Below are 22,161 nucleotides of genomic sequence, written 5' to 3' on the forward strand. Positions count from 1 at the left end.
ACTCAGGCAACCTCTGGGATATGGTGAGGGAGAGGAAAGACTGGTGTGCTGCCGTCGATGGGGTCACAAGGTGGACACGACTTAACGGCTAAACAATAAAACTGCAGTTCATCTGCAAAAACATCCAACAATTCTGCACACACACATACTCATATATGTCATCTATTTCCCAGCTCTCTTTAAATAAATGATGTGATATATACGAAGAAAGGTCAGAGACAATACTGGGTAAAAAGAACAAACTCAACCACAGCAAACAAATATTTTTAGTTAGAAAGCAAAACTTCATGTTCCAGAGAGGTCTATGAAAATAAAATCCCCTCTCAAAACAAAAATCTACAGCCCTTTTACAAAAATGTAACTCAAATACAAATCCAAAAGTTTTAATGGGAGAAGTACCCAGTTCTACCTTGAATAACTGAGTCCTGTATGTAATAAAACAGGATATAAAATACAATCCTATTTTAAGTTGGAAAAGATTTTTAAAGTTTCAGGTAAAATGTACTTTATAAATGTAATGATAAATGATTTTCATCCATCCCAGCATATTCTTTAGTATCCCTTCATCTCAGAGAACAAGTCTTCAAAGTAGTTTGCTGCAATTTAAAAAGGGTATCAAAACCTTCCACACAAGGTGTTATTTTAGTTATTCTTTATATAAAGAAATATGCAGACTACCTAGATACATGTTCTGTGGTGAAATATTACGTCAATTAAAACCTCCTTTTCACACAAGTGCCAGCTTGAGGAGGTTTTCACTGGCCAAGGAGGATAATTTGAGTAAGACAACGTCTGCAAGCAATTGAAACAGTGAATTTAAAAAAACCAAAAAACAAAAACTTAAAGCCATAAGTACAGAGTGATACAAAAGGACAAAAAAAAACTTTGTTTTTTTAACTCAGAACAGCAGTGGAGGTTGCCAGGGCACCAAAAAAAAACTAATAAAGGAAACAAATATTTATCCTGGCATCCTGGCATGAATGTATTCCACAATAACCAAACAGCCCTAATGGATGGCCCAAAGTTCTTCCATATGAAAAGAATTACAGCTAATAAATGCAATAGGAATGAAAGAAAAGCATCATTTGACATACCTTAATAACTGATTCATTCAAGTATCATTAATGCATGCTTTTAAAAATGCTATATAAAAAGTTAATGGGGAGCTTTCCAATGATCGTGTCCAGCTTTTGCCCACATGCCCAGTGACCAACCTCAGGATTATTAAAAGTGGGACCACCAGAACTAAATGTTCCCTGGTTTACCATAAAGTATCCCATACTACCATCAAGTATTCTTGCTCAAAAAAATGATATCAGAATCTAATTAACCTTCTCTAGATATAACGTCTAGGATACAGGACAAATGACAGAATAAGTAAAACAAAAAAACTACTGATCAAATTCTGTCTGGGGGATACTACAGAGGCAACTCACATGGTACTTTCAACACGTCAAGGTGTACTGAAGGGTGGAGAACAGAGAAACTAAACTTCAAGACACACTCCAAAGACAAAACCAAATACACTGGGTAGACGTGGTCTCAATAGTGACTCAAACCAACCAACTGGAAAATTCAAACAAATTTTGGAAACAATTGGAAAAGTTTTTTAAAGGACTAGATATTAGAACTTAAGACATTATTCTTCTTTTAGGTGAGATACTGACATGATAATTACATATGGCAATATCCTTTCTTTGATATAACCTCAAGTATTAAAAATCACATCTCAGATATAGTTTAAACAAAAGAGAGATTAAGCTAGCATGGCAAAGTAGTGGTGGTTACATGGTTATTAAAGCTGGATTATAGGCAGATGAAGGTTCATGACATATTTTCTCTATTTCTGCAAAGACTTCAAACTTTTTGTACTAATTAATAAATCACTCTCAAAAACTGCTCAATACATATAATTGACAAGTTTATTATCAAGAAACTTCAGGTTTTTTAAAAGATTGCATTGGCTTTACAAGGCTGAAAGAGGATCATCCAGGATAGGACAAATAGAAACAAGGATAATTAAAATATTAAATACTATCTAAATTAATAAAAGACCCTCATTCAAATTGTTAATTATAATCTTTGTGTCTTGTTAGAAGCAGCTGTACAGTTACCCTTCATGAAATTCACCTCACCAACTTAAGAAGACTACAAAGGCTCACTACAAACTCAATTATATAATTTACAGTAATCAATGAGTTTTTGCAGTTAATCACACACTATCACAGAAAGCCCAAACTCTTCTATACAGGGATTTGTTTCTTTAAAATGTATCTCAAGCATCTTTTAAAGTGCGAGCTACAAGTATGCTATATTCTTAAAGAAAAAAGCTTCCAAAGGAAGTATGAGACAGCTATCCGACACTGTCAAGAGTGGTTATATAACTAACCGAAGAATCCAGCAGTACCCTGCTAATTCTGTTTTAGTGTGGCAGTCTTCTCCTTTGTAGTTGGCGTCTCAGCTCTTCCTACACTACCAGCCGAACATGTATTCCATTGCTTTGGATACAAGGCTTTCATCTTTTTTTGGTGTTTGTCTGTCAGAAATCACCTATCAAAAAAACACACATATGTAAAATTGTATGGTTATGGTTTTAGTGTCAGAGTCCATTCTAGAGTTAACAGCTAATTTTAAAGCACCAAACATTAAAATGGATTTGTAGCACTAAATTGTTTATTTAAAGATTAAAACACAGGCTTAGTTAGAAGATCCATGTGCTTTTAAGAATGGCAAAATTATACTCCTTTAGCAAAGCAAAGTGTATCTGCTGCCCAATTAGTAAAGTGAACACTAAAGCTACAGGAGATAAGGACTTTAAAATGATGACTTAAAAAAAAAAACTAAAAGGAAAAATTAAGCCAGTTCTAGAATTATCCCCAAATCTGAAGGGAAGTCCACCTGTTCTATTAAAGTGTCTATTTGCTGTCTTAGGACTTGTGTCTGTAGCTGGACAAGTTTAGAACCCCTGGCTAATTAAGCAGGAGACAATTATATACTGAATGAGAGTCATAATATTTCTAGTTTTCTTCAATAAACATAATGAACTTTTCCTTTAAGCTTTTTTGAAATGGTAAGTTTTGAAATGGGAGCTGGGCAATGTTTTCTTTTGATCACCAAAACTACTTCCAATCTAAGGTTCTTCGTTTGTGATACCATCAGATTTAGTTATCACCTAATAGAGTTTTAACATTCTCCCATGCCAGAGATGTCCACAAGAAACTTTTTATATATGCAAACATAACTTAGAAAAAAATAAAATAACAACTCTCAAAATGTTTTTTAAAATGACAAAGATTTTTTTTTGAAAATTCAAGATAAATTTCCACTGGCCAAAACTGTAATTTGTAAAATAGAAAATTTAAAAACACAAAGTTTATTGGTTTCATCAAGGTAATCAACTTCAATAGGAAATATTTAATGGCATTTAATTGCATACAAATCAACCCAATGAAAAAGGTAAACAAACACACTATGCACTGCAGCCTTTAAAGTATGTTCTTTCACACAGTCCTTAAAATACCTGATAGTCACTAGTAGAAGCTTTGTATGCTGTAGCAAGAGGTCTCATGGTAGAAATCCGAGGAGCACTTCCAGCTTGGGTTGGTGTACCTAAGGTTTTAATTGGTGGTGTGAAGGCAAGAGATGGAGATGACAAAGCACACCTGTCACTGTTTTCCATGACGCTCTGGAGTAAGAAAGAACTTCTGTTTATTAACATAATACATCTTATCCACTATTACATCCAAACAAAACATCATTAAAAGAAGCATACTTTATTTGATCTAATTCACCTTTCAAATAATTTTAGCCTTGATAAAACAATACCTGCTTCTTCGCTAGCATGAGATCTAATGCTCAAACAGAAATCTCACCTCAAATATCTACTATCAACTCTCAAGAGTAAGACTCTCCTAACAAACACTATGGAAAATCAGTAAGAAAGACAAGAGAATTTTGAGGGAAGTTGAGGTGGGTAGGGGATCAAAGTCCAGTGCTATTTTATACCCAGTTACCCCAAATTTTCCTCTAGCCTCTACGATGATTTGTTATAGCACAATGTAATAATTACACAACTACTCAGCAATCCTAGATTATAGTAACAGGAGCCATGTCTAATTCATGCACTAATGTATATATATAAGTATCAAGAACAGTACCTGGTAGGCAGAAGTTCACATATATTAAAGAATGATCATGATTTTACAAGCCACAAAGAAAGTTTAAAGTGTACTCAGTTTATTTAAAAGTATCTAAATATATGTCTGTGTGTATATATATGTGAGAGTCACTCAGTCACGTCCAACTCAGTGCAACTCCATGGACTGTAGCCCACCAAGCTCCTCTGTCCATGGAAGTCTCCAGGCAAGAATACAAGAGTGGGTAGCCTTTCCCTTCTCCAGGGGGATCTTCCTGACCCAGAGATCAAACCTGGATCTCCTGCACTGCAGACAGATCCTTTACTGAGCCACAAGGGAAGCCCCATATAAACATTTAGTATTATTTAAATATTTTAAAACAGAAATGACTAATATAAGAGCTTCACCTTACAACAGCCAAGACATGGAAGCAACCTAAACGTCCACTGACAGAAGAATGGATAGAAATGTGACATATATATACAATGGAGTATTACTCAGCCATTAAAAATGATGAAACAATGCCATTTACAGCAACACAGACAGCCCTTGAGATTTTCATACTAAGTAAGTCACATAGAGAAAGATAAATATCATACATATCACCTATAAATGGAATTTTAAAAGATACAAATGAACTTAGAAAACAGAAAGATACTCAAAGACTTAGAGAATCAACTTATGGTTGCTGGGATAAGGATGGGCAGAAGGGATCGTTACGGGGACTGACATGAACACACTAATATATTTTAAATGGACAATCAACATGGACGGACCTACTATATAACATAGGGAACGCTGCTCAATATTATTTAACAATTTAAATGTGGGAAGAATTTGAAAAAGAATACATGTATATGTATAACTGAATCACTTTGCTGTATACCTGAAACTATCACAATATTGTTAATCAACTATATTTCAGTATAAAACAAGAAGTTAGGAACTTCGCTGGTGGTTCAGTGGCTACACGCTGCACTGCCAACGCAGAGGACTCAGGTTCAATCTCTGGTCAGGCAACAAGATCCCACGTGCTGCGACCAAGACTTGGCACAGCCAAATAAAAATGCATTTTTCAGGAAGTTTTAAAAAATATACATGTAAATAAGTCTATTTGATACTACATTAAAAAAAAGCTTCAGTCTTTCAAAAGGTAACCCTCGGTTACCGTTCATATGGAACAGTTCCTTCTGAAATAGCACCGCTCCTTTAAAGTACCTGAATCTGACGTTGCTTTGCACAAAAAACGGAATGGGTTAAAAGTTAAAAGACCTAGAATGTAGGCCTCACCTTAACAACCCTGGGTAAGTTACCTAAGATCTCTTGACCTTTGTACCTATAGAGTGAAGGGGTTAGGATACATTATGTCTAGAGTATTGTGACTAAATATCTTTGACTTATCATAAAAGAGTGCTATAACATCATCCATCACGTTTTTAAAAAGTAAGCAGAACCAGCACAGTGAAGCAAAGTGACACGCCACCAATGTTAGTACTTAGTTCTGTGTTCTTCATATAAATTAAGCTGTTTTCCTTACATCAGCAATAACTTACTTTATCTATACATGGTTTTACACCAATCATGATAGATTCTCCAAAAATTCTTCCATCTTTGCTTAAGGCTTTCCGGGCCTGCAGTTTAGATTGATAACGAATATGCATCCAATTTCCTGTGTTAGACATCTGCAAAAAATGATGTTTTCTCTTAAATTAAAATATAAAGTATATAAAATTCAAATTTTCTATTAGAAAACAGAAACATACAAAAATAAATCTGCTTCTACTTTTTATCTGATGCCCTGTAAAAAGCTGTATACTAGAATTCAACAAAAATTCTTTTTAAACAATTTCATATCTCTAATTCTTAAATCTCTTATATAAAGAATATGTGGCAAATATTCTCTACGAGCAAAGTAATTCTCAAAAGATAACTGTTTCTTACAAAAAGGTCTTATCTACACTTGCTATGAAATTTTTTTAAAACTGTATACATAGATCTGATTTTTTTGTAGGAATTAAGTCAATCTCTAGCAATAAAAAAAAAATTTGTTACTTATAGTTTACTGTGCAAGGTAATTTAAAGAAAAAAAATGCTCTCTGTAAAACTAAAGAAACTCTAAGAACTCGAAGTCAGAAATATCCTTTGGTTTACCCCAATAAAAACAAGCTCAAATTGGAAAATTTGTCATAATCTTTTTTAAGAGACTGTTAACTATTTTTAAAAGGGGGGAAGCCTGAAACTCTCACTTATTTATCTTCTCTATCTCTTTTTATCAAATACTATGCAACTGCTAGCCTGTCAGACTCCAACAGATATACCCTTTGAAAATTTTAAAAAAGAAAGAAAAACTTATCTTTCCTCAGCTTAAATCTTGAATGTAAAGAATTAAGACTTACCACATGTTTTAAGATATTCCCATATTGTGCAAATTGTAATAGTATATAGGAAGCAGATGCCTGAGGAAACCTGGGGAAAAAAACTTGCCCAATCAACTTCAGTAATGACGGATGCAAATTAACTTACAAGCGTTTCAAGATAAACTCCCCCCAGCTGTCTAGTACATTAATAAGAGACCCTTGATCATTCTGCTTTCCTCTATTAGTTAAATCTATTCATTTGCCCATCACCCAAAAGCAAATTATGTTAAAATTAGTTTTGACTCAGCTGCTTCTTTCCATCTCCAAATTCCACCCCTGTAATTTCTAAAATTTAAGTCACAGTTCTGCATATAACTTACTTTACGTGGGTATGTGTATGTGCATATATGCTTGGTGGGGGGGTGGGGGGGGGCACGGGTGGAGATAGACTACTATGGTTATTATAGAGCAAAGAACTTTACATTATATAGAGTCATATCAATATATATTGAGCACCACCTGAAAATACAAAAATGTGTTCCTGAAACAAAAACTCAGAACCGGAATCAATGGTAAACAATCAATTAAAAAGATGGCTACCAAAATTTTAAATGGCCTTATCTCTGTATGGAAAATTCTAAGTGATTTTTACTTTCTTCTTCATAAAGTGCTGAATGCCTTGACTATAACAATGAGATATAACTTTGATAGTTCAAATAATAAAGCTATTTTCAACTTGAAAATCTGGAGTTTCCTTAACCAATAACTTTAGTTATCTGGAGCTTGAATTAGAAACTTAAAGGAAAAAATGTGAGTCACAAAAATAAATAAGAAACTTCATATATTAATATCTATGTGACTAAAATACTACATTCAAGACTGGAAATTTATGTTATGTAAGTTTGGATGTAAGGTTTCTAACTTCAATGAAAACATCAAAAAAGTCGGGGTGACTGCAAAGCAGAACTAAAAACTATCAAAACCAGAGACAGAAATAATGTCTGCACTTGAAGGAGGCACTTGAGAAATAAAACATAAATCTAAGGTCTAGGACCACTCTGAGGAGAAACAGTCCAATATCCTGTCAAAGAATCACCCTACCTAAGAGGGAGGGGATATATGTATACTTAAGGCCAATTCACCCGTTGTACGGCAGAAACAAACACAACACTGTTAAGAAACCGTCCTCCAATTAAAAATTTTTTAAAAATCATTACCCTAAAACAATAAATGTTATTTCATGATGACCCTGAGTCAGAAGGAAAAAGTCAAATTATCAAAGGAAGAACATATATAATGTATTTTAGCTGTACTTTTTAGCTGTACTTCCCTATCATCAAAAGATGATATTTTATCCCTCAGAAGAAAATGTTTCTGTTCTTGCAATTAAACTCATAAGCAGGGTTACTAAAATATAAAACCAACAGCAAATACATGGGTGGGAAAGGATAAGTCTTAAAAATGAAGGACTAACAGAAGTATAATACTTCAATTAATTTATCCAACTACTGAAGAAGCTTTAAAGTGACACCATTACTACTAAGCTTGAAAAGCACACTTGAGTGGACAGATACATTCAAAAACAGACAGACAAGTACGTCATGAGAGAATACAAAAACTTAAACACAAACAGAGAAAAAAAAAAAGCAGCAGCAGTCAGCCCAGTGGCTATGGACGTAGGGCTGAGTGTGGGCGTTCTGGAGAACAAGGAAAAGCAATATGACCCCGCTTTTTACCTAAACAGAATCAGCAATAACGACTCTCTCTGGAAGGTGACACAAAAAACAGGTGGCAGTAACTACCTTACAAGGAAAAAAATTGTAGCTGTTGGGGAAAAGGTGAGAAGGAAAACTCCACTATAATCTTACACATCCCTCTGAATTTAAATAAATTGAATAAAGTACACTAATACTTACTGTGCGCATTGCTCTTCCTTCAAGCTCTAATGTTTTTGTATTTTTCACCCCAAAACTAAGTAAAGTACGGTTCAGCAACAGTATGACATCACACTTTCAGAAACGAACCTTATGTAGTATTGTATAAACAATCATAGCCTGAAAATAAAAAACCTGGGTTTTTGCTGAAGTTTTACTGATAACTAGATATAAGTCTCTGAGTAAATCACTTAAATCCCTTCAGTTTTTCATCTGTGAGTGATGCAGTATGACTTCTAAGATGCCTTACTTTTTTTTTTGGATCTAAAAACCTATTCAAACGCATCTAGGACTGTCATGCACAGCTTCTATTAATGTTCGATATTCTATAGTTAGTAAGTACCAATCCTGTGACATAGTATGCATATATATACAAATACAATTCAACTTGTTAGTTCAAAACTGGTAAAGTCCAATATAAGCATAGACTCAGTTCCAAAAAAGGAAGGGGCTTCCTAAGTCTAGTGGTTCAACCCTCTTCCAAAATTCAGCAAACATACTGAAAAGAAAATAATTTAAGAAAAGGCAAACAGAAAAATGATGGAAAAACTATTAAAAATCAGAAAGTAATATACATGCTGAAATGTCAAGGGCTTCCCTTGTGGCTCAGCTGGTAAAGAACCTGCCTGCAATGTGGGAGACCTGGGTTCGATGCCTGGGTTGGGAAGATCCCTCGGAGAAGGGAAAGAAATGTCAAGAGAAGAAGAGACGAAATGTCAAGGTGATATATATTGATGTCTGCAACTTACCCTGAAATGTACCAACAATAACAAAAAAGATGAATTTAGGTGAATCTAGGTGGATAAATGAGTGTCTGCTGTGCAACTATTTTAGTTTTTTTTAATATATTTGATAATATTCATTAGAAAACGTTGTTGCTTTAAAGGTAAATTATCTAGAAACCTTACCCGAACACAGTCACCCAAGTGTCATCAAGGTGATCTTCAGATGTCAGAGAATCTCCTTGAGTATAAAAAGGATCCAACTGGGCAGGAGATAATGTTGTCTTTCGGGGTTGACCAATGTTTGCTGGACTAAACATACTCTGCCCTATATTAGTATATGTAGTAAGTTAGTTACCAATATAAACATCTTGGTTTATTTTAAATGAAAGCTTTAGTTCTAAATGGAAAAGTATATTAAAAGTTGGCAATTCCATAAATAATTCAAAATATACACTGTAACCAAATCATAATTATATACTACTATACAATGAGAGGAAACCATTAAAATTTGAGTGTAACTTATGACTTTGCAAATTCATTTATTACAAATTTCTAAATGTTTCATTAATTTCCAGTTAAACCTACACCAGAATGATGTCCAGTCAACCTCAAGGACTTCTGTTGGACTCATCTTCCAAACCCACCACTTACATTATGGCACCTCTGCCTTAAAAATACTCAATTACTTCTCATTAGACACTACAAAATCCAAATGCCTTAGTCTCCACAATATCAGTTCAGTTCAGTCGCATAGTCATGTCTGACTCTTTGCAACCCCATGAAGGAGGCATGTCAGGAGTCTACCCAAACCCATGTCCATTGAGTTGGTGATGCCGTCCAACCATCTGATCCTCTGTCATCCCCTTCTCTTCCTGCCCTCAGTCTTTCCCAGCATCAGGGTCTTTTCAAGTGAGTCAGCTCTTCGCATCGGGTGGCCAAAGTACTGCAGTCTCAGCTTCAACATCAGTCCTCCAATGTACACCCAGGACCAATATCCCTTAGGATGGACTGGTTGGATCTCCTTGCAGTCCAAGGGACTCTCAAAAGTCTTCTCTAACACCACAATTCAAAAGCATCAATATACTTCCAACCTTATTTTTCTAGTGTGCCCCTAAACAGTACTACCCTAGTCCCTAAGATGTGAATGCAGTTTTCTCTTATTCAGGATATTTCTATCTGAAATGTCTGATTCTATTTTTTTTTTTTCTCATCCTTCAACAACTACAATTAATGAGTGCTTCATGTCCAACATGTCAAGCTAAACACTTTACATGTTCATTTTATCTCAGAAGCTCTGTCCTATTGAGACCACATATTTCTGGGAAGCAGAGATTTTAAATGTACACTAAGGATCATTCCAGGTATTAAAGATATAGAAAGTGACCAAGTTAGACCAAAGGGAGGAAAAAAAATCTCTAACAGAGCTTAAATTCTCATGGAAGAGGGACAAGCAAATACCCAGTATGTTAGAAAACAAAATCCTGTTTAAAAAAAAAAAAACACACACACAATGCAGAGAAGAGTGATAAGGAATACATATGCAGATAGGAGTTAATATTCAAAATACATAAGGACTCAATTCAACAGCAAAAAACAAAACCAATCCAATTTTTTTTAAAAATGGAAAGAGGAACTCAACAGACATTTTCCCAAAGACATACAAATGTCCACAGGTACAAAGACAGGTGCTCAACATCACTAATCATTAGGAAAATGCAAATCAAAACCAGAATGAAATATCTCAGGGCTATTCATCAATGGCTATCATTTAGGGGAAAAAAAAAACAGAACAGGTAAGGGTTGATAAGGATTTGGAGAAAAGGGAATCCTTATACACTGCTGGTGGGAATATAAGTTGGTACACACACTGTGAAAAACAGTATGTATGGAAAACAGTGTGGCAATTCCTTAAAAATCTGGAAATTAAACTGCCTTATGACCCAGCAATCCCACTGCTGGGCATACACACCGAGGAAACCAGAACTGAAAGAGACACATGTACCCCAATGTTCATCACAGCACTGTTTATAATAGCGTGGACATGGAAGCAACCTAGATGTCCATGAGCAGACAAATGGATAAGAAAGCTGTGGTACATATACATCAGGGAGTACTACTCAGCCATTAAAAAGAATACATTTGAATCCGTTCAAATGAGGTGGATGAAACTGGAGCTGATTATACAGAGTGAAGTAAACCAGAAAGAAAAACACCAATACAGTATACTAACACATATATATGGAATTTAGAAAGATGGTAATGATAACCCTGTATGCCAGACAGCAGAAGAGACACAGATGTATAGAACAGACTTTTGGACTCTGTGGGAGAGGGAGAGGCTGGGATGATTTGGGAGAATGGCCTTGAAACATGTATACTATCATGTAAGAAACAAATCGCCAGTCTAGGTTTGACACAGGATACAGAATGCTTGGGGCTGGTGCACTGGGATTACCCAGAGAGATGATATGGGGAGAGTGGTGGGAGGGGAGTTCAGGATGGGGAACTCATGTACACCCGTGGTGGATTCATGTCAATGTATGGCAAAACCAATACAGTATGGTAAAGTAAAATAAAAAATAAATAAATAAAAACAGTATAAAGGGTTCTCAAAAAAATTAAAAATGGAGCTACATATGATCCAGCTATCCCACTTCTGAGCATATAGCCCAAGAAAATGAAAGCAGGATCTCAGATATCTACACTCCCACATTCACTGAAGTACTATTCACAACAGCCAAGATATGGATACAAAATAAAGGCCCATCAGTAGATAGATGGATAAAGAAGATGTGCTACATAAGTCCAACGAAATGTCAGTCAGCCATTTAAAAGAATGAAGTCCTGCCATCTGTGACAATATGGATGGACCTTGAGTGCATGACATTCAAGATGGTAAGTGAAAGAAGTCAGACCAGTACTGCATCACCTCGTTTATATGTGGAGTGTAAAAAAGCAGAACTCCCCGCAGTGGGTACCAGGGACCTGGGGATACGGGATAAGGGGAATTGTTCTGGTCAGAGGGTACAGATGAATAAGCTCCGGGGATTTAAGTACAGCATGCTGATTATCACTAACACCAGATTACATACTTAAAAGCTGCTAAGAGAGTAGAGTTTTCTCACCACAAAAAAAAAAAAAGAAAGAAAGAAATGGTAATTAAGTAATATGATGAAAAGTGTCAGCAACACTAGGATCATTTTGTAATATATCAGTGTAACAAATCAGCACATAGTATACAATTTAAACTAGACTGTCAATTACAGCTCAGTAACTCTGTAATGTTAGTTTCCATCTATTTTATTATATCCATAAATCAACCTGTAACAGTAGACTTATACGTTACTTCAAGATTCAAATGCAACTTTAGATAGATAAGAACCCACAAAAGTTAACTATTTTAACAAGATATAACTTCAATACTATGAATGATGCACTTGGTACAATTATTATTTTGCATCAACAGCACAAATATATTCAGAGTCAAATCTAAAATAAAAGACTTCCTAGAATGATTTCCATTCTCTTGCCTCCAAGCAGTTATCAAACCAAAACTACAGCCTCAACAGAATTAAAAGTCAAAGGCATCAATAAAGTAAAAACTGAAATGTAACAATGTGATTCTAACTAAAGAGGAAAAATATGATCATTTACAAATTCCAAAGTTCTTAATTCTTTATTCCACACAACTTGAATTTCCTTACATCATCTGGACTCAAGTTTAGAAGTCAGAATTAATCTAACACATTAATATAGCCTTTCCTTATGGAAAAAAATAAATAATTTCAGATCACCTCAGATCTGCTAGGCTAATTAAGAAATCTATTTAATTCAGAACACTATCCTAGCCCCTACTAGAAAATAAGAGAAGATGCTCAAAACTGATTTTTTTATGTTCAGTTGTCAAGAAATCAGGCTAAAAACAATTTAGCAACCAGAAACCTGACAGACAGATATTTAAATATTTTTACAACAGTAATCAAGCAAAAGAAGGTATGGAACAGTTACTAACTCTAGAGAAAACAAAAGGATATCCAAGACGGACATGGGATTCTAGCATATTACATGGTTCAGTCTACAGATGTACCTAATTTTAAAATTAAATTAATGCTTAAGAGAGACAATACAAAGTTAAGTAACTTAAAGAATGTTAAACTGCACAGGATGCTGTAATACATTTGGCCACTTTTCTTTTCCTAGCAATTATTCTTTTCTTCATCACCACAGAGGCATTTAATAGGTATAAAATATTTCTAAAATAAGCCTGATTTAAAATGAAACACCCTACTTTAATAAGTGAGCTAATCAACTTATCGACTTTCCTGCTAGGAAATATGGAGAAGCACACAAAATATAACCTTAAATAAGTTTAGTTCTTACTACAAAGACATGCCTTTAACACAATAAAAGAGATGGTAAAAGGCATTTTAGTATAAAATCTAAAGCCAATTCAAAAATTTTATGTCCTGTATTACCATTAAGAAGGTACAATTTAGCTTTGCTATATCATGTAATAACCTTCAAGGAAGAAATTAAATGAAGGATCAAAATAAGACAACCATTATGACCTTAAAAATAAAACAAATCAAAATTAAGTCTCAAATAAGCAATCTAACTTTTGCCCCATCAACTACTCTGAAAAACATAAATCACTAATACATAACCTAAAACTATGTACATAACTTTAGCATAATTGCCCCCCACCTTGTTACTGTTTCATTGGTCCAGTAATTTTACTTCCTTTCAATCAGACTTCTGGTACCTGCAAGCAATGCTTTGTAAAATGAAAAAGTATGCCTATCATACGTATACATCAAATTGTGTCTCCCTTAGTAAATCATTACTCAAACAGTCTTAAGATCAGACTGGAAGTGGAGGGCAAAAGAACTTATTATCTTTTATGAAAATGTCTTTAATTAAAGACCAGATTCAATTATTTCAAAACAGACCACTAACCTAAATGAAAAGAGACAGAAAGAGTGGGGAATTTTAAATAGATAATGGCATATGAAACTTGGGAGAAAAAGAGGTTCCTGGCAGTGCTGTTACCTTCTTAGCATGAAACAATGTAGCACAAAGTATAAAAAAGAATGTGGTTTCAATCCAAAGAGATGTTTGGCCTTTCCAGGTTCCTGGGAGATAACCCCTATACCCTAGGAATTTCCCCAGCCAGGAGAGTGTTTCTGGTATTTGTGGCAGGCCCCTCAACCTCAAGTGAGCCTGACAGTTCATGCTAACAAGGTGACTTCTAGTGAAATAGGTAGCGCCGTAATGACCACCCATAAAGACCATTCATGTTATTTAAAAAGGTCACCTCTGGGCAGAAGAAGGGATGGAGATTGAGTTTAGCCACTTGATCAATGATGCAATCATTTTTATGTGATGAAACTCCAATGGAAACTCAAGGCATGGAGGCTCCGTGAGCTTCCCTGCTTGCTACTCTGTGCGTAGTGCCATGTGTCAACGGCCAGAGGATAACACGTCACAGCTCTTGCTTGGAACAGTCCCAGACTTCAGCCTACGTAGCTCTTTCTTTAGAAGGTTCTAATCTGTATCTTTTCCATAATAAAACTAACTGTAAGCACTGCACTTTCAGTGGATCCTCAATCTGTCCAGTGAATTATCAGACCTTAGACTAGGCCTGGGAAAGCCTGAATTTGCAGCCAGCAAGTATGAGATGAAAGTGGCCCTGGGGACCCCTAAACTTCCTGCAAGGACTGTCTGCTCAGACTTGCAGTTTGATAAATGCATTGTACCCAGATGAATATAACAATATCCAAAACAGTACGACGAACTGAATACCAGTATTCATCTCCAGCATTTGCCAGGTAACTAATAACAATGATTCTGGAAAGTCCAAGGTTTTGGAGACCACAGATGGCGTGAAACAGACTCCTGGTTGAAATCAAGGAAAACTAGTTTAAGAGAGTATATAATAAGAGATGAAAAGGCAAGCCCTTCCTCATCTTGTGCAGCTTACTCCACCCCCATAAAACCAAGGTGTTAATCCCCAAGGTAAAGAAGCGTCAATAGCTCAGGACTCAGTGGGTCCCAGTCACAGTGGAGAATAACTATGCAATAACTAAGCAAAAATCTGCATATTGAAAAGAAGACTTCCCCCTTCCTACATTCAGAACAGCTTAGACATTAATACCAAATATTAAAGAATTTTTCTTTGGGAAATTTAAGAGAAAGGACCTATATATGCTGAAATCAGATACATTTTTGTTGGAAAAATCTCTAACTGTCCAGTGCTCCTACAGCAAAGCCCAAAAAGAGACAGAATAACCTCTCTCCACTAATTTCCCCCTTCCTACCATTGTCAACACACACACAGAGACTCCAAGTAACTATTTAGTGCCTCATTCAATATATATGCCTTCACTAAGAAAAGGTGTAAGATTAAAAAAAAAAAGAAAAGAGAGAGAGAGGAAAAAAAAAGATCTAGAAGGAAACAGACAATATGAACAGGAATAAAAGTCCAACGTGAACTTCACTGGTAAGTTATTTTAACCATGAAACAAGAGAGGATGCTACATTTTAAATACTTTAAGAGAACAGCAGCAGAAAAGATTATTGAATATTAAAATATTAAAATAAATTATTAGATGCACTGGAAATTCAGATTATGGACTTCTTTCAGAAAGCAGAATACAGATATAAAAGACACTCTAACACAGAAAAAGTAGAAATTTAGAAATCTCTGCAGCACTCACAAAACAGAAGTTCCAGAGAGATAGAGAACACAGAAAACAGTGGGAAAGCTATTATCAAATACAAGGAAGTTTGCCAAAACCCAGGCCAAGTGTCTTGATTTAAAGGATCCACCAATTCCCCAGAAAAATAAAGTCCCAGACCAAGGCAGATTTGTGAAACTGACAACACTAACCCTACAGAGATCTTAGATTTTTTGAAACCAAGCCCCTACAACAACTTAGGAGCCATCACCGAGTATGGCTTCTGCAGAACTCTGGAAGCCAGAAGACAAAGGAATGATGCCTCCAAAATTCCAATCTAGAACTCTACGCTTGGCCAAACAAGCAGCCTGCTTATAAGGAAGAGAAAAAGCATTGCAAACTCAAGGTCTTAAAGTTTATTTCCCATGTTAACTTTTCCTAGAAAGGTACTCAAATATGTCCTTCACCAAAATGAGAAAATAAACTAAGAAAACATGTTAACTAGGAAAAATAGAGCAACTCTAGAAACTTGCTAAGGCAAATTCTGAGATAAGATAGGAAACAGCCAGAAGAGAAGCTGAGAAAAAAAACAAAACAAACAAAAATGAATCCATGAACATTTTTAAAAAGACACAGCAGCAGAACAGTTGCTCAAAGGAAGCAAATGGCACATAGAAAATTAGACAAATGGAAAAAAGAAACTATTAACTAAAGAAAAATTAAAATGTTACCGGAAGGATAAATTATACTACTTGATGCAACACTAAACAGCACCTATATAATCATAGTAATATAAAACACTGACAAAGGAATAAAGTTTGATATATTTCAATTATATTCAGATAATGCAAGGGAGATAATTATATTCAATCACCTTAAGATAAATATAGCAACTTTAAAAATAAAAATCAAGAATTAGCAATATAATTATATACAGTCGACTAAGTAATGGCCCTCCAGGATGGCTACATCCTAATCCCCAGAACCTGTGAATGTTACTTTACATAGCGAAAGAGATTATGCATTTAGGATTAAGGATCCTGAGATGGGAAGACTATGGAGGATTATTCAGGTGGACTCCCAATACATCCACCAGTGTCCTCACAAGAGATGTGATGTGATGATGGAAAAAGACTGGAGTGATACAGCACACTTTTAAGTTGAAAGAAGGGACCACAAACCAAAGAATATAGGTAACCACTAGAAACTGGAAAATACAAAACCAAAAAGCAGGGGAATGGATCCTCTCTAGGGCCTCCAGAAGGTATCAGTCTTACCAACACCTGGACTGTGGCTCAATGAAACTGACTCTGGACTTTTGACTTCTGGAATTACAAGAAAATAAATCCAAACTGTTTTAAGTCACTGAACTTGTGGTAATATGTCATAGTGACAACAGATAGCTAACACAGCAACTTATTCAGGTAAGGGAAGCTAAATTCCAAAAGGAATAGCTCTAAGATCTGGACTGGCTAGTTCTGGAGGAATAAAGCTAAAGATTGCAGCATTTCATTAGAGTACTGCATTTAAGTACTATGTGCTATTTTTAAACAATTTGCAATTAGTACTTTGACTAAAACGTAAGATATTATCCCACTAAAATTAAAGACCAATCAATGGTACTATGGCTACTTTGGCATGAAACTAAATAAATTTTGGTCATTAATTTTAAAAAGTTAATGCCACAGGCAGAAAAATGGTCCCCCAAAGATGCCTATGTCCTAATACCCAGGAGTTGTGAATATGTTACATTACATGGTAAAGAGAAATTAAGGATACTATGGAATTAAAATCACTAATCATCTCATCTTACACAAGAAGATTATGCTGGACTAATAGAGTGAACCCAACAGAAATCACAAAGGTCCTTAAATGGCGAGGGGAAACAAATGATGTGAAATAAAGGCTCAACTAACCACTGCAGGCTTTGAAGTTGGTAAGAATGCATGAGGCAAGAAACATGGGGAGTTCTAAAAGCTGGAAAAGAGAAGAAAACAAGATTCTCCCCTAGCACCTCCACAAAAGAATGGAGTCCTACTAATACTCTGACTTTAACCCACTGAGACCTATTCCAGACTTCTGACTTCCAGAATTTTAAAATAATAAATGAGTTATTTGAAACCACTATAATCTGTGATAATCTGTGTCAGCAGCAATAAGAAACTAATATAACCTAGATTAAGGCTAATTTTACTCAATATATTAAAGAAAAACTAAGCCACGCCAAGTTGGGACACAAATATTCCAGTCATCAGTGTTGGGATGTCATTGCCTCAGAACACTATATACATATAGCAGTTTCCTCTGTCTGCTGTAACAAACTACCACAAACTGAGTGGCTTAAAACAGCAGAAATTTATTCTCCCACAGTTCTGGAAACCAGAAGTCTAAGAACAAGTTTTCAGCAGAGTCTAACACCTACTGAAGGGCAGCAATCAAACAATTCCTTGCTTGCTGGTTCCTATAGCTTCCAGAAACCCTGGTGACTTTTGTGTTAGAGAACACAAAGGTCCTCGCCATTTAAGAACCTTTGTGATTTTGCTGGGTTCATTCTATTAGTCCAGCATAATCTTGTTGTGTAAAATGAGATGATTAGCAATCTTAATTCCACAGCATCCTTAATTTCTCTTTACCATGTAATGTAACATATTCACAACTCCTGGGTATTAGGACACAGACATCTTTGGGGGACTCTATTTCTGCCTGTGGCATTAACTTTTTTTTTTAATGCAAAATAAATTATCTTTATTGATCAATTTCCCTAAATTGCAACAAGTTTTATAAGTTCTTTTTAAAATTAAACTTTTTAAAATTAATCACCAAAATTTATTTAGTTTCATGCTGTAATAGTTCATTCAATGTTTGCCTCACTTCATATCACCTTCTCCTCTGCATATCTCTCCTGTCTGTGCCAAATTTCTCTGTGCCTCTAAGAACACTTGTGATTGGATTTAGGATGCACTTGCATCCAGGTAATAACCAGGGTTATCTTCCCCTCTTTTCCTCTCTCCTTAACTGTCCACCCTCCTTGAGAGACACCCCTCTCAAGATCCTTAACTTAATACGTTTTGGCCACAAAAAGCAGTACTCACGGTTCCAGGAGTTAGAATATGAACATGTCATTTTGGAGGCAACCATTCAACTCACTACAACTTACATCCATCAATCCATTCAGTCAACCATTTTCTGACATCCCTTTATACCCAGCCCTGAGATAGGTAAACAATGAAGGTATATAGAAGGAATCTCTGTCCTAAAGATCATAACCCAGTAATGGAGTAAGATAAGAGCCTAGCAGAGAGAGTTCTACAGGCATACACACAAGGAACAGCTAACCCAGATCAGAAAAAGAAGTGTCAGGGAAAAGTTGCTCACAGAAAAATCAGTCCTTTATCTGCTCTTCTGGGAACACTATTAGAATTCTGAGTTCCTGGCATCAACAAAAGCAGCCAGAAATGGCTATAATCTAAATATCATACTTAACCTGTTAACAGTATGCTAACACAAATAAGGACTCTAGCTCAGTACAAGTAAATGCTATACTGCTTGCAAAGGGTGACAAGTAAAAGAAAGAACTTCTCAAGAAAAAAAAATGCAATTAAAAATAGGATGAAAAATAGAAGAATACTTAAATAGCAGAAGAAACCTAATCAGTGAGGATGGGGAAAGACAGGGCAAACATTCAATATTCTTTACCAGAGGCAATAATGATTGAAAAGTTTCTGAAATTCTTTAATCTTGATTACCTACTTTGTTGTATGACCAAGGTTTTCTTGCACCAGAAATAAGATTTTAAGAGATTTTTAACCTCAGTTGAAGAATTAAAAACTAACCAAAATCTCCTTATTACATACAAGTTCAGTTCAGTTCAGTCGCTCAGTCGTGTCCAACTTTTTGTAACCTCACAGACTGCAGCACGCCAGGCCTCCCTGTCCATCACCAACTCCCAGAGCTTTAAACTCATGGGTACAAAGACCTCAGCATAAATCAGTAATTCATACCATTAAGTTCTGTGATGTCTCTTTATAAAAGCTGTCAACCTCCAAAAGTTAAAATTTACAAATTATAGAAGTTTTCATGTATTTAACATTAAATGTAAGAGTTTAAAAAACGAGAAGTCTACATTTTCTCCCTCAATTTTCTCAACTCTTTTATTCAGTTTCTTGTTTAGTATCGACCACGCATCATAGTCCTCATACCTACAACATGTTTTCAAAAGTATTCTTTTTCAAGAAGAAGCATTCTTTTTCACTTATGCCCCATTAAGACTTTCTATACATAAATTCTTTAAACTTAAAGGAGAAGCAGCAGTGGCTCCCAGTGGCCAATTTTATGACAGGGATATTTTCCTATCACAGTTTTTATATTTTCACATATGGTTTCTAAAATTACAAGAACCTCATAGAAGTTACAGTATTAGAAAAAATAGATTAACAAAAGAAAGTTTAATTAGCTTTAACTCTGTACTCTTCTACTTGACAGCAATAAGAATATTATAACACTTTTTAGAGAACTAAGAAATGCTTTAAAAGATAACATATTACTTAAATTACATGCTTTTCCATTTCCAAAGTCTCTGGAATCACTTACTGACTCAGCCAAACAGTCACTATTATAGCAAACAGTCAAGTAGCAAGGTATTATCACACAACAAAGCACTGTCACCTACCTATTTGTTTGATCAGATTAAGATGGCTAAAACCTGAACTAATTCCCCCAGAACGTTTCACCTCAAGTATGTAACTGAAATAGAGGTGACATCCTAGATTTTTCACCATGATATGTGATAGTCAGAAATCTAAAGACATCACCCCAAGGTTTCTGTCCCCCAGTTTGATTGATTGGTAATTCAACCAAACTCTAATCCAAGTATTGCTGTGAAGGGATTTTACAGATAGAATTAGGTTATTTATCAGCTGATCTTAAAATAAAGAACTACTGTGGGCCACTGCAGTGAACCAAAAGAATCAAATGATCCCTTAACAGCAGCAGATGGCAGAAAAGTCAAATCAGAACTACAAGAGAACAGAGAGGTCAGAGAGACTCAAAGCATATAAAAAGACTTGATCTGCCATTGCGGCTTTTGAAGACAGAAAGAAAACTAGAAGCCAAAGAGTGAGGGCAGCCTCTAGACACTGAAAACAACCTCTGGCGACAGAGACCTCTGTCCTCCAACTGAATGCAACTGAATGACCAATGACCTGGACGCAGATTCATCCAGTTTCCAGAAAAGAACAGAGCCCTGCTAACATCCGAGCTCTGCCCGAGACATCTGACCACAGAAACTATGAGATAATAAATGTGTGTTGTTTTAAGCCATTAAGTTTGTGATAATTTGTTACAGCAAAAGTTTTTTAAAAATACAGATTTTGGTACCAAGTAGAATGCTGCTGTAATATCTGTAAGTGTGGACATGCCATTAGAATAGGGCAGTGGGTGGAGGCTGGAAGAACTTTGAGGAAGATGATAGAAATGGCATTGAACAAGCCAGAAACCTACACTTTAAAGAGCACTGCCAGTGATGGCTCACACACCGCTTGAAGAAATCAAGATTTGGAGGATAAAAAGATCTGTTTGTCACTTGCTATTATTTTGTCATCCATTTGGCCTTTAAACAGGAGTGTTGGGCACCTTTCGTTTATATAATTGTCCATTCAGTTCATTTAAATCTACTGTCTTGCTATTGCTTCTTTCATTTCATCTGTTTTTGCTGTTGCTTCTCTTTTCCTCCTTTCCTGTCCTGTTTTCCGTCTAAGCCACCCCCATCTCTGACCTGGGTTAAGGTAGTAGCCAACTATCTGATCTCCTTGCTTCCACCCTGTCCCTTACTCCCTTACTCACAGGGGCAGTCTTGTCCTATTTTTTTCTACCTTTTCTGGGTAAAGACCAAGTGCTATTAATATAATAACCCCCATTACCTCTCTGGCCTCATCTCCTAGTATTCACCCCCTCCCTCACTCCAGCTCACACCAACTTCCTGACACGTATTTGAACACTCCAGACACAATCCCACCTCAGTGCCTTTGTACTTGCTTCTTCCTCCGTTTAGGAAACTTTCCCGAAACATTTTTGAGCAAATGTTAGTTTTCCATAACTATTTGTAGTAAGCAGAATAACGCCCTCCCACCCCAGCTGTCCATGTCCTTATCCCTAAAACCTAGGAATCTTACATCACGTGGTAAAGGAGAATTAGGACTGCAGATGTTAATATTGCTAATCAGATGACATTAAAATAGGGAGATTATCCTGGCTATCCAGAAGGGCTGGAAGTCTTCACCTGGGTCCTTAAAAGAGAAACAGCAAGACTTGACATGAAGCAGAATAATCAGAAA

General features: G+C 35.7%; 1 protein-coding gene across 1 annotated transcript in view; it reads right to left on the reverse strand.

Moving 5' to 3' along the window:
- Positions 1-1,904: 1,904 nt before the first annotated feature.
- Positions 1,905-22,161, reverse strand: part of NUP35 (nucleoporin 35) — a 32,916-nt gene continuing 12,659 nt past the window's right edge. The window contains exons 5-9 of the mRNA XM_069577040.1: positions 9,336-9,477; positions 6,533-6,602; positions 5,690-5,818; positions 3,521-3,685; positions 1,905-2,550 (exon numbers count right to left, since the gene is read on the reverse strand). Coding sequence (XP_069433141.1) covers positions 2,473-2,550; positions 3,521-3,685; positions 5,690-5,818; positions 6,533-6,602; positions 9,336-9,477 — 584 coding nt within the window. The 3' untranslated portion in view covers positions 1,905-2,472. The remainder of the gene's footprint in view (positions 2,551-3,520; positions 3,686-5,689; positions 5,819-6,532; positions 6,603-9,335; positions 9,478-22,161) is intronic.

This window comes from Ovis canadensis, chromosome 2 (genome assembly GCF_042477335.2).
Source record: "Ovis canadensis isolate MfBH-ARS-UI-01 breed Bighorn chromosome 2, ARS-UI_OviCan_v2, whole genome shotgun sequence".
Classification (NCBI taxonomy): domain Eukaryota; kingdom Metazoa; phylum Chordata; class Mammalia; order Artiodactyla; family Bovidae; genus Ovis; species Ovis canadensis.